General features: G+C 38.1%; 2 protein-coding genes across 2 annotated transcripts; one reads left to right on the top strand and one right to left on the bottom strand.

Annotated features, from left to right (window-relative positions):
- Positions 1–2,945: 2,945 nt before the first annotated feature.
- On the top strand, positions 2,946–8,109 carry otud3 (OTU deubiquitinase 3). The gene is made up of 7 exons (XM_072449631.1): positions 2,946–3,255; positions 3,621–3,769; positions 4,796–4,908; positions 4,988–5,110; positions 5,307–5,427; positions 5,857–6,029; positions 7,039–8,109. Exons 1-7 carry the CDS (start codon positions 3,050–3,052, stop codon positions 7,201–7,203), a joined length of 1,050 nt encoding a protein of 349 aa, XP_072305732.1. The 5' UTR covers positions 2,946–3,049; the 3' UTR covers positions 7,204–8,109.
- A 1,336-nt stretch (positions 8,110–9,445) lies between these two features.
- Positions 9,446–12,253, bottom strand: bcas2 (BCAS2 pre-mRNA processing factor). Its single transcript, XM_072449630.1, has 7 exons — positions 12,044–12,253; positions 11,096–11,188; positions 10,929–10,999; positions 10,167–10,328; positions 10,023–10,073; positions 9,865–9,945; positions 9,446–9,789 (listed from the first exon to the last, which is right to left on the bottom strand). Exons 1-7 carry the CDS (start codon positions 12,134–12,136, stop codon positions 9,663–9,665), a joined length of 678 nt encoding a protein of 225 aa, XP_072305731.1. The 5' UTR covers positions 12,137–12,253; the 3' UTR covers positions 9,446–9,662.
- Between the last annotated feature and the right edge of the window lie 1,005 nt (positions 12,254–13,258).

Here is a 13,258-nt window from a genome sequence, read left to right as displayed (position 1 = left end):
ATTAATGTATGTAGGGTTATAGATTATTGAGAAATATGAGGATATAATATGTAGTGAGCCTTTTCTTGGACGCTAACAAGTTAGCATTATGGCAAAATAAAGCGATCGTGTTTAGTAGTGAGGTAACACGCAACATCTGTTTCAATTTGATTTGTCTGATACATTTTCCTTGTGTGTGTGTTTTGTTTTTTGCTCCATTTACTTTTGCAACTTTAAAGCAGCCAAATCTTCCGTTTTTTTTGTCATATTAAATGTTAACGTTACATGTCATTGACTCATTCCCTGTGTAAACCGACTACTACGATATATACATTTGAATGCTTAATCTCTTAACGTTAGTTGTATCTGACTCAAGTAATGTATTTGTATTACTTACTGTTAGTTAGATCTTTACCCTAAGTGCCCCTGCATAACATAGTTTATTGGTAGTGCTGAATTGATTTTATTTTTTTAATTACTCATATGCCAGAGAGGGGACTCGGAGACATGATTTATTTGATCATGTCGCTGGGTTTCAGATGACATCACAGAATTTACGTGGACCAGGTCAGAGGTCACATTCATGGACTTTCAATAAATTTAGTGACCTTTTACAGCCATTATAAGCTAGGCTAAACTAGTGTGCAGTGAAATGGGCTGTAGCCTTCAGCTGTGGACATGCTTTTATCTGCACAAGAATGATGCATCTAAACCCAACCCTTACGCATTTGAAGTTTCATGGGTCGCATTTATTGTCTGATTTTCTTTTTGTAGATCTTTTACGTGTGATTTCTGCTATTACTTATGGTATTCCTTGGTATCTTTCGGAATTTCTCGTCAAAGTTGCAATTTTTCCTATCTTTTAGAGTGGCAGAATATTAGTAGTAGATAGTTCTTTGCAGTTCTAAAACTTTGTAGTTCTAACTACTTTGTAGTTCTTCAACTTCTAGTACTTGTAGTTAGTACTCCTAGTACTTGTATTGTTTTCATGCAATATTGTGATTGTAGTTGTGTTTCTTTTTATGGCAGTTAGCAGCCCAACTGAAAAGGTGCATTTACTGCCACCTACTGTAGTTGGACATTTTCAAAGTGTGTTTCAAATGTGTTTTACGCGATACCGTTTTGTTTTTGTTTTTTGTTTGTCCAGAACTAGTAGTAGTTGTAGCGTATTCACTGATCATGGTATCATTGATTTTGTTGTTTGTCGGTTTTGGAGTTTTTTCAGAATGACAAGTTAACAGTTTCCCAATTAGTTTACATTGTAGAGTTTGTCTGCAAACTCTGAACTTAGTGTTTACGTCATGCAATGATCCAGGGAAGTGAACTACTAGAACTACAAAGTTTGTAGTTTCAAGTAGTTCACGTTCCAAGTACCATGATAACTACTTTGTAGTGCAACGTAGTTACGACCAGAACTAAAAAGTAGTCACTCTGAAAAAAAAATACGTAATTCTAGAAGATCTTTATTATTATTATAGAATCACGTTTCATGGGTTGCATTTTTGTCTGATTTTCGTCATATTTTGTAAATATTTGTCATGTGATTCCTGCTATTACTTTTGGTTTTCCTTGGTCTTTTAGTATTTTCAGGATTTCTCGATGATCATGGCACTATTTTCAATCATGCAATGATAATGGCAACTGTCCAGAACTATTTTGTAGTTCTAGTAATTGTAGCGTATGCATTCGCTTAATAGGGAAACCTTTGACTTGTCATTCGGAGAAAACCAACAAACGCCAAAATTAATAATTAATAATTTGTGTTTTCTTGTGTGTTTAATTGTGTGTTTAATTTATGTTGGCCCTGCGACAAGTTGGCCACTGTCCAGGGTGTACCCCGCCTAAGGCCCGAAGTCACTGGGATAGGCTCCAGTCACCCGCGACCCCGAAATGGACCAAGCGGTAGAAAATGGATGGATGGATGGAATTTGTGTTTTCCTCATGCAATGATCATGGCACATGGAACTATTGGAACTACAAAGTAGTTGCAAACTAGTAATTGTAGCGTTTGCTGTGTTTTCATCATTGATAATGATCCATGATTTTTCAGAATGACAAATTCTTCTTCTTTTTCTTTGGTGTTTTATGCTGGTTGGTATCCAGTTGTTACATTGACGCCACCCACTATAGTTTTTTATGACTTAGACTTCAGACTTTACTCTTCATCTGTAGCTGCTGTTGTTGTAGTTGCTTTCCTTCTTTTTTGGGGTTTCAAGGTCACCCACCGCAGCCGCGCTTCCCTCCTCTTCGGTGCTCAATGGTGGCCGGCATCCATAGTGCCACACCCCCGCCACCCACCGCAGCCGCACCTCCCGAAGTCTCCCCCGTCATTGCCGCTGCCCCCCATGTCAGATTGTAGTGTAACACAACCCAACTCTATAATATTCCACTTAACCCTGTGTTAAGTAAGTAACTACATTCTTACACAATCCCTGTGACTGGAACGTAAGAATATTCCGCAGATTGAATTCCTACCGATTATTCTGAAACTATAAGGCCAACCCGGTTCTTTCTCTTTCACAAGCCGTACTGCGAATCGGCACATGCTCAACAGTTTCTGGCTCTTGACGGTGTTCTAGGAGTATTAATAGGAATGGAAAAAAAAGTTTCCCTATTAGTACCCCTAGAACACTAAAGCATAGCATATATTGTCACATGACCGGGCATCACGGGTGTGATGTCATCATACGTGTTTTTAATAAATATAACACACAAGTCTCTTTCTTTCTCCTATTTTTATATTTTTTTATTTTTTAACACGGTATTGCGTAAAACACATACTTTGAAGACGTACAACTACAGTAGGTGGCGGTAAATGCACCTTTTCAGTTGGCTGCCAACCGCCATTAAAAGTAACGCACAACAGAAACGACATCCTCCGGGACGAGACTTGTAGCATTTTAGCAATTTCTGAATCTACTCACAATTACCACTTTAAATAGGTGTAATTTTTACTGACTACATTTAATCCGTTTTGTCTGTTCTCTGTTTTAGGTCTTCATCTAACTGCCATCACGTTTCTGTCAGGAGATTTTGTTCATTGTCAGGGCTGCCAGGGACCATTGCAGCCATGTCAAGGAAACAGACTCCAAAACCGGTCCGGAGTAATAAGAAGAGTGAGGCAGAGCGCAAGAGAGATGAGAGAGCTGCACGTCGCGCAATCGCAAAAGACCGCAAAAACAAAGGGCAGGACACAGATGATGGAGCGGAGTTTCTCAGCTTTTCTAACCAGCTTCAAGCTCTGGGGCTAAAACTCCGAGAGGTCCCTGGAGATGGGTAACATACACACTTTTTATGTATTGCATATGCATTTGTATTGTGATTTTAATGTATTTGAATTATTGTAAAGCACTTTGCATGATGCAGTGTGCGAATTGTACTATACAAATAAATTTTGCTTACCCTAGTTATTCTTTAACACATAAAGAACAATTGTGTAGGAGCCATTTGGAAGAAGAGTGATGTGTAGATCCGGCATAAACATGTATTTTAACTTCTGCATATTGTAATTTTAAAGACTAGGGTTCAATCTGGCTTCAGCCAACTTCACCTGCATTTTTGATCCTACCAAATAAACCTTGTGATTATTCTGAAAGACAAAGATGCTACAAGGCAGTTTGTATCTGTGTATGTCTCTACAGGAACTGTTTGTTCCGAGCTCTGGGCGACCAGCTGGAAGGTCACTCTCGTACTCACCTCAGACTCAGACAGGAGACGGTGGACTACATGAAGTCACACCGACTGGACTTTGAACCCTTTGTGGAGGATGATGTCCCCTTTGCACGGCACTGTAAGAACACCGCCTACTGACTAACAGCACAGTACAAGCTAAGGAAAAAACACTTTTGAAATATGATTAATCACATTGTGCCAATTTTAATATCAACATTGAAAAACAAAAAAAACTTGTGCATAGACAAACCAAACAAGTTTAGTGGAGTTAAGACCTTTCATTGTTGCTTGCAGGTATAACTGGCTCCTATTGCAACAGACACAAGCTGTTCTGTAGTAGTTCAGTGAAATATTTGACCCATTTTACCATTTTACCAATATTTTCTCACACAATGTTGAACTTGACGTCTCTTTTTTTCTACGGGGCACAAATCTGTGCCGTTCTTCTCCGCTCCGTAAACATTTGCCACTGAGAGATGTGCGCTCCTCTACGTGAGGACTGATGCTCATGAGCATCAATTCTCTTGTTTTAGAAAGCCTCCCAGCCTAACTTATCTGTGTGTTTGGTCAAAACAATAGTAATTTGCATGAATTCATGATTGATGCAAAAATGTTTGTAATTAATTGCATGAGTAAACACATTCACTTAATATTGTATACTTTTATTTACAATTAGAAAGTACAGGTAAACTTCTAAAAAACTAGGACAATAACTGTCACACACAAACACAGAAAGAAAGTTATACAGACACAGCGGTTATACTCACATGTAACGCTATTATCAGACATAAGTTGTGTATGGTCGATTTAATTAAAAAACATTAATCGTTTTGCTGTTGCTCCTAGAAGTCACTAAATGTGAAACATTTATTGTGATGCTTGTGTAAAAGTTTAGTTACCTTTCTTTTTGTATTACCACAAATAATTTACACATGGATCATTTCAAAAGGTTGGGACAAAAAGCCATATTTTTATATAGCTTTAAAGAAGTGATGCTAAGAACGATTTTAAAAATGGTTTGCTAACTAAAGAAACCTTTGTAAATGTAAAACAATGAAACATGTTAGACACAATATATATATATCGCCCAAATAAACAACACCATTTTGATAATACAATACCCTTATGTTTCATTTTTCTACAGTATCCAACCTGTCCCAGCCTGGAACCTTTGCAGGAAATGATGCCATTGTAGCCTTTGCTCGTAGCGAAGAAGTTAAAGTGGTGATCCACCAACTCAACACACCGCTCTGGGAGGTAATCACAGATGTCTGTGTTTTTTTATGATTTAACTGTATTTGCAAAGGGACAATGACAATTATTCTTTGCCAAACAGATTAATGGTACGGAAAAATTGCCTTGTCGAGAGCTGCACATTGCCTACAGATATGGAGACCACTATGACAGTGTGAGGAAGATTGGTGACAACACAGAGGGTCCTGCTCAGCTACGGATAGAGGTAGAGACTTATTATACAGTTAAACCTGGTTCATGTGATTTATATTTTTTAAAGTATGTGTCTCTTACTTAATTTACATGGTTAATATACATGTTAAAACAATCTAAAATATATATATATATATATTTAAAAGTAGTACATGTGATGGTGAATACTTTTGAATCTCCTTTTCACTTCAGTTTTTGTTGTTTTTCAGAATCTACAGAAAGGTAAAAAGCGTGAATTTGGTGATGGTCAGAGAGACAGACAGAAGAACAGTTCCCCTTCAGATGAAGAAACCGTCATCCTCAGCTCCATGCGGAACAGAGGAATACCGGGTAAGTACTGCTATTTCAAGCTATGTATCACGTTGTAATCTTGTTTTTTGCATCCATTTTGGAAAAAATAATAATCAATTTCTGAAGCCTTGGTGAGTTATGAAATGAAAAAAGGTGTTCTGGCTCCGAAGTGGCATCCTGGCTGCTTCACACCCAAGTCTTACCCAGCTTCAAACATATAAAAGCAGAGTGACTTTTGTTCACACACATGTGCTAATTAGCTTTACACCTTGACAACAGGGACTGATAAACAACAGGTTTCCTGAAGGTGTCTGCTAGGTTTCTTCACATTATGTTAATGTGTGGTCTGGTTTCCAGCAGTAATTCAGTAATTCAGGCATCGACCAAAACTACAAAAGATAATCTTCTTAATCAGAACATGAATATCGACACATTTCCCTCACACCATGTCGATGTGGTTGTGTGCAGGAGATGAGGAGAACCTGCTCCAGCTGAGTGCGGCTACCATCAATGCTGAGTGGCTGCTTGGTGCTCAGGGCTGCCATTGCTCCTCCGGCTCCTGTTCAAACTGTTCAAACACACCTTCTGAAGAAAGTGAGCCCAGACAACCAGCAGAGGGCAACAACGCACAAAAACTCAAGGCAAGGCACCATATAGCACTGCCTTAAACTCTCAGCTGCTGAGTTTTTAGTTCTGTTTTGTAAGGAAAACACTTTTCATCTCCTCCCCTAAAGCCATACTTACCGATGCAAACATTTTTAAACTAGAGCATAGGACGATATTATGGTTTACTTGCATGACCCAAAAGAAGAACTGCGTACCACCAGTGGAACCACTATCTGTTTGAAAACTACTGGGACATGGTAGCTCGCTTCTCCTGCTTGCTTCCTCTCTCACTCGGTGTGTCTCCTCTGTGTAAGATTTTCTCCTTGATTTTCTGTGGTGAATGGGAATGTAGATTTGATCATTTTTTAAAATCATTTTATCTGTTTTTATTCATGTTTCCAGTTAAAAAAGTTTCAACCTTCCGTTGTATATAATAGTGTTTTGAAGCCATGGGGCGGGAGAAGCCCTGGCCATTTTGATGCTAATCAGGTACTCAGTGAGGAGGGAGCGAAGGACAAGTTACTATAGGATGTAGATATTCCATCTCTGGGCTGTTAGAAAACAAAGAAGAGAAGCCTACACTGAGTAGAATAGAAAACCTGTGTTCCCATACTCTATTCGCAGATTGAGAATGACTCTTTGAAGAAAGTTGAAACATTTTGTTTTTCTTAAAACAGAGTCCAGATGACTACAACTGAATCTTATTCTACAACGATACTAGTTTCTATACATTTATCAAATGATCTTGTACTAAGTCGGAGTCTATTAGGAGCCAGACCTTCAGAATTGTCATGTCTTTCAACAGTCCTAACATGTAGACTTCTTCAAGACAGAGGCATAGAGGAAAGATCATTTACATGTACCCCTAGGACCCACCTGCCAAATTTTGTAGCGCTTGCTAGAAAATGTCACATCCATAAGACTTTTTCTATACAAAACAATACAGTTTGCTGCAGGCTGCATTGTAATTGATATACTACACATGGGGGAATATAGTGTCTACTGACAAAAGATATTTTTGCAAATAACACATTTCTGTTGCAGGTGTCTAACAAACTGCGGAAAGAGCAACAGCGATTGGAAAAGAAGAAGCGCCAGGAGGAGCGTCACCGTCAAAAGGTTCTACAAGGAAAAGGGCTACAAGATCAGAACAAGAACTTGCCTGATGCTGTGACATTAGTACCGGCTTTCAACACCCTGAGTCTATGAACCATCTGGCCCCTACTGCTGCTACAGATAATGGTAGCCACAGCGCAACACACTGCATTTTGCACATCCTAAGTCATACTCAAGAGAACCCTGTAGTTTCTCTGCAAACAGTATCAAGGTGCCTGCAAACTTGAGTAAGTGAATGAATGTATGAAAGGGTGTTTTTGCATATGCTTGAGATCCTTAATGCCTTTTCAAGCTGGGGTACTCGCTTTACCATGCAGATAATCATGGGCAGCCATTTTGTCCGTTTAGCGCCATGGCGTTATGTTGTTTCATGTTTTTTGGTAATCAAGCGCATAAGTAAACAGGAAAGGGAAATGCTGTGCTGTGTCCCTTTAAAAAATGGCAATAATTTATAGAAATAACTAATGATAGTTTTGTTTATATGGTATGCTGGCAACATTCAGTTTATATTATTATTTTTTTGTCCTTAGATGTTTTGTACTAGTCCAAAATCAAAGAGTTAATGTACAGTCTTTTGACGGCAGAATTGATCTTTTGCGCTGAAGTTGCACCATCAACCATTGGATACAGTCCACTGAATAATAAAACTTTCTGTGCGATGAAAATAACATGCAGTTCATGAATGGGCTGACCCAGTGTTTGAATCCTTACTGAAAAGTTCTCTACCCGTGTTAGTTCCATTTGTATTTTCAGTTATGAGATGTCAAAGATCTTTAAGAATAAATCATCCTAAGTGCTACCCATGTAATTCCTTTCCTTTTGAAGGAACTGGATTTCGAATATGTGACCGTTTGGAGGAGATGACTTTGACTTTGAAAAAGGGTGAATTTTGCAAATGTTGAGCCTTGAAAGAAGCACGCTCTTATTGTGCTAACCCAGTTCTGCAGTCACATGTGGCTCACACTGTACTTCTCTAATAAAAACAAGGTATTACATTCTCTTTGGGTTTTTTATTTATTTAATTTACACAGGGGGGAAACTCAATGAGAGACTCTTTTTCATGAGTTTCCTGTGAAATACAAAACATAAAACAATCGGAACTGAAAACCTAGATAATGGTTGACAATAAAACACGCACAATGTGGAATAAACAAATTAAAAACAAGAGCACTGGCACTGTGGATAGTCTTTTAGATGTGCTCTGAATTCAAAGGCATAAAATAATTTAATTTACAATGTCTTGTTTGTTCCATAGGCCAGCCACAAAGTTCCTTAAAATCCTGTGATCGTAATTGATGAATACCTGATTTAATGTTCAGCAAATGTTAAATATTTATTCGTTCATTCATTTTCTACTGCTTGTTCCCGTACTGGGTCGCGGGTGACTGGAGCCTATCCCAGTCACGTTGGGCCTAGGCGGGGCACATCCTGATCAGGGGCCAGCTCGTTGTATCCTTCTCCTGTAATGAACCTTAGTACTGAATGAGTTCAGAGGTTTTAGCACTGTTGCTGTAGAATACATATATACAATATCACCATGATCCAGAACTGAAACATAACCTGCATTATTTTTTCAACAATTCAAGACAATTACACTTTTTTAAGAAGAATAACAATCTGGCTTTAAGATTATTTGTCAGCTCTTGTATGTGTTTGTTGAGAGTTTATCAACGATCCAGATCCCCAAGTATTTGCAGAAGGGTATTTGTTCAATCATTACCATCGAGCATTAGAATATACATTTCTTGTGTCTTTAAACTGCCTTTAGGAGGATATTTTGAATCACTCGAGCAGAAGCATACAGAATTGCATCATCTGCATACAAGTGGATGCTGCCGTTTTAGATTGTGGCCAATTGAGTTTATATAAATTGTAAATAACAGTGGTCCAAGGACGGACCCAGAGGAATGCCTTTGTTAAGATTTGGACAGGTGTTGAAAATTAGCATATTCTGCTATAACACTTAAAACATTGCATCTGATTCGTCCAATGTAAATGCTATGTCTATATTAAAAAAAATAGATAAGAAAATGCAGATTGAAAGCCATCAACCGAAACACCTTGAGCTCTATTTGTGAGGTAAATCAGCAAACCAATTTTTAGAATACATTTTTAGTGTTTCTAATTTACACTGCACACCCATTCAAGGATATAAAGCAGGCATTAAAGTATTTTGTCATGTTATTTTACAATACATTACACAGTGGTTAGGTTTAAGAGGGGTTAGGTAACATGTTTACATTGTATTAAGGGTGGAGCTAAATAAATGGTTCAATTCCTCAAACCATTTAGTTTACAGGTCAAATCAATAAACATTCCTTTATGCATACAAAAATCTGACTCAAAAGTCCACTTTATTGAAAAGTATATAAAAATGACAAGTTTAATGTAAAAAATATTTACAGTAACTTCCAGCACAAAAATCCATCCAAGCCAATGGTGCTCTTCCTTTCAGCCGCACAATGGCATCAAGGCTGGTTTATGCTTCTCCGTTCGATCCACGCAGACCTCCCGCTTAAATCCACTCAACACGGTGTGATCTGTAAAACTTGTCAAAAGTCCTGTTGAATGTTCTCTTTGTTCTCATCTCCCTGCTGCTGTTTGAGCTGAGAAACTTCATTCTCCAGGTGAACGATGGCGCGCTCAATCTCATAGTTTTTACTGACCAGAGACACCCAGCTACAAAAAAACAGCAGAACAAATGTCAAACAAACCACAATAACAGTAAACTACGTTAATTTTGTTCAAACATACTTTGATTCAAGTTCTCGTAGTTTAGCCCCTCCTGTTAGCTGATCGTTCTTCCTCTGCCAATTTAGATCTTGTATTTGCTTCCTGCAAAGAGATTGTGTATAAATGTGTGTAAAAATAGTATACCTTGTTTTTGTAACAAAACAAGAATCTATCTTTACCTGAATTTCTGTAGTTCCTTTTGTGCAATCTCAATCATAAATGCCAGGTTACTGTCAAAAAATAAAAACATACACAATCAAACTGCACAGTAGGCCAAGTTATTGGTGAAATGATGTGATCAATTGGGAGTTGTCGCCACTTACTCATTGTAGACTTTCCAGGCATTTGTCCCGTACTGTGACATGAGCTCCAGGTTCTCAATACGAACAGCCTGGTGTTCCAGCTGAGCCATGGAATTGTTTACACACTCCTGCCAGGCTGTAATGTCATTCTTCTGACCTGAAGAGGGCGCTGGCAACTCATACCTACAAAGTAATTTCAGATCATGAAGTGGTATTACTTCAGTTATTCTGTTTTAGTTTGTTGTCAATATTACACATGGTTGCATTAGTTTTACAAAAAGCACAGGCAGAATACTTCCCACTCTTAACAATAGCTGGTGGAAACCTGACACGGTTTATTCTAATCAAAGTTGCATTATGCCACATAGACTGATCAGCGCATGTTAAAATGTTATAACGTAATGAAATGGCTCAAGCTGCCTTAAATTATAACTATAAAAAATATTGTAGGTGTCTAATAAAGTATGCCCAATTTTCTGTACTTTTTTTGTTTCAAATTTTTTTTACCGACATTATTTTTTAAGTGGTTATTCTGCTAAAAACAACAACAACACACAGCCAATCCTTAGAACGGCTCATTTGGCTTTTCCACTGTTTTAGGGACAATCCATTCTTGATTGCATGATTTCTGTACTTAAGATTTTAAATTCCCCCATCCAGCAGAGATTCTATCGCAAAGCAGAGCGTGTCTAGATGAGGTTGTCTGGTTTGGAGACCTTCCTCCGTGCAGTGTGGCCCTCGGTCCCACTAAGGCTCAGAGCTAATGTTCAACTATACACGTACCGTTTCATGCTCAGGAGGTCCATGGGTTGCCGAGATGCTAGTCTCTCGAATTCATTCTTCATAATGTCCGTCTAGATGATTCAACCGCACAAAAAACACAATTTTATTCTGTGTACATGTCCAAATCATATTGATAGCTTACTGTCAATAGTAATTGTTTAATGTACCTCAAAAGTTGAGAAGTCGGGTGTAGGTAGATAGCTCAGGTAGTTCTTGGTGGGTCTGTATCTCCTGGTTTCTTCTTCTACAAGCGCTGCAGCCTAATCATGATATAACACAGTTTTTCTCAACCCAGAAATGATGACATTTTATCCCCATAGTCATAGATGTAAATATTGTCAAACCAAGCAATGACTAATGAACAAAAGTGTGTTAGTGTTCTATATCACACTGGTTGAAAATGAAGGACATAATTAATCACAATACCAAATCATACCACAGATGTGGAGTACTTTGGTCCCATGAGTGGACTTACTTTGTAGTTCTGTCATTATCATATTTGCAAATGTGGTCCACAGACAAAAAGACATAAGAAACATGTCTGCGTGTTTTACAAATCTGACAATCAGTGGTAGATTTTTAGAGTAACTGATGCCTTTGGAAGATCAAGTACAACTTAAAACGTTAACATTTTCTCTATTTTCCCCCCTAACAATATTCGTTTCCTTGTCAAAACCTACTCAAGTGTGAATCCGAAAGACTCCTGATTTTAGTGTTTTTTTTTACACACATAAAACTAAAGTTAGTGGCGGTAGATGCAGCCAACCACAATTAAAAGTAACACAACAGCATCATGACATTTCAATAATCTGATTACTCCAGAAATCAGACAATGATTTTTGATAAGATAAGATAATCATTTATTGTCCACACATGGGGAAATTTCATTGATGGTGTGCATGTGAACATTCATTCATTCAACAGATGGGAGACATTCAAAGTAGCAATTTAAACAAGTAACCATACATACAAACATTATCCTTTCCGTTTGTTATTTTACACAATGTATGAGATGTTGTGCTCAGCACTTTGACCCTACATGATTTCCTAATATCCTGCTGATTCCCTCTGTTAGCATGTAGCGGCTAACACTGTTGTGCGCGTGAGTAACTCACCGCTTCTCTCACTCCCGCAGCATCATAACCCTGATCAAAGTACGGCAGCGCGTCCACAAACACCTCCCCAGCTACTGACGCTGTCCCGGCCATTTCTCAATATCAATATACAGCTTTATAACTTTATATGTCCAAGAAAGGTTTCCCTCCCGTATGTTCTCCTCATTGGCTGTATGTACCTCCTCCTGCCACAAGGCGCGTGACCGGGAAACAAAACGACTAAGTGAAGAAACACATCCGGTTCAAAGTCCAGCGAAGTCCAGTCCTAGTGGACATTTAGGGTGTTACAAAAACACGTCTGTATTTATTTATTTAATAATCTGTAAGTAACAGCGCAGATGTGTCAGGTTCTTGCAAAGGTGCCAGTTTCCATGTTGTCTCTGGCAGGTGGCCTAACACAAACACTAAAGACACAAAAGAACATTCCAGAAATGTGTTTGAGCTCAAACAAAATGCGGTATGTTCAGCTTGTTGTTATGAGTAAAGCCATAGTGTGGAATATTCTAGGTCAATGACTGTGTTATGCCAGCTCCTTCTGGTGGCAAGTGGCACTGACCACCTGGGGACGAGGTCATCCCTATGTTCCCCTAGACCTGGGTTAGGGTTTTGGTTAGGGTTATATTTACCCCAAATTTGCATCCCAAAGGGTCTTTAGGGATTCAAAACAATTGTCCCTAATTGAATAATAATTTGTCATGTTAATTAAATATGTTATAATTAATTATTTCTGTTGGATAACTGTTCTTATTGACCAAAAACAATTATAAGTAGTATGGGTATTTGTCTCTATAAAGTTTAGAAGACTTTTGTGGAGCCAATGCCAAGTATCCCCTGGAAAAAGAGGGTTGAGAGAAAAAGGTTGGAAACCACTGGCTTAGAATGATCCTCTTCACAGCATTTTTCATGTAGTAGATCCTTAAATGTGTCTCCGGTAAATGTCTAGCACTCATCACCTTTTTTTTTTTTTTTTTGTAAATCTATTTATTTTTGTATAAGTTTTTTATTAGTTATCTGTTATTATTCTGTTATTATTCACTTCTGTACCTACTTTGTGTTGCAACACTTGAATTTCCCCATTGTGGGACAACAAAGGCTTATATTATCTTATTATTGATTACTTCTTACTATTTATTATTTCTTCTGCTGGTCGGTTGCGTGTCTGTAACAACAATAATTTCCCCACTGGTATTAAGTAATTCTGATTCCCATAACCTT

Source organism: Eucyclogobius newberryi, unplaced genomic scaffold (assembly GCF_026437365.1).
Source record: "Eucyclogobius newberryi isolate DKJ021-1_F unplaced genomic scaffold, fEucNew1.0.hap1 SCAF_17, whole genome shotgun sequence".
Taxonomy (NCBI): Eukaryota; Metazoa; Chordata; class Actinopteri; order Gobiiformes; family Gobiidae; genus Eucyclogobius; species Eucyclogobius newberryi.
Note: the sequence above shows the minus strand (reverse complement) of the source record. Positions and strands in the feature narration are given on the sequence as shown.

Excerpts from the sequence above, each read along its gene's own strand:
- otud3 (XM_072449631.1), top strand. The coding sequence starts at position 3,050 with ATGTCAAGGAAACAGACTCCAAAACCGGTCCGGAGTAATAAGAAGAGT. Across the intron at positions 3,770-4,795 it reads TGTCCCCTTTGCACGGCACT|TATCCAACCTGTCCCAGCCT; the intron begins GTAAGAACACCG and ends ATTTTTCTACAG. Across the intron at positions 4,909-4,987 it reads TCAACACACCGCTCTGGGAG|ATTAATGGTACGGAAAAATT; the intron begins GTAATCACAGAT and ends TTTGCCAAACAG.
- bcas2 (XM_072449630.1), bottom strand. The coding sequence starts at position 12,136 with ATGGCCGGGACAGCGTCAGTAGCTGGGGAGGTGTTTGTGGACGCGCTG. Across the intron at positions 10,074-10,166 it reads GCCTGGAAAGTCTACAATGA|TAACCTGGCATTTATGATTG; the intron begins GTAAGTGGCGAC and ends ATTTTTTGACAG. Across the intron at positions 9,790-9,864 it reads CTACGAGAACTTGAATCAAA|CTGGGTGTCTCTGGTCAGTA; the intron begins GTATGTTTGAAC and ends GTTTTTTTGTAG.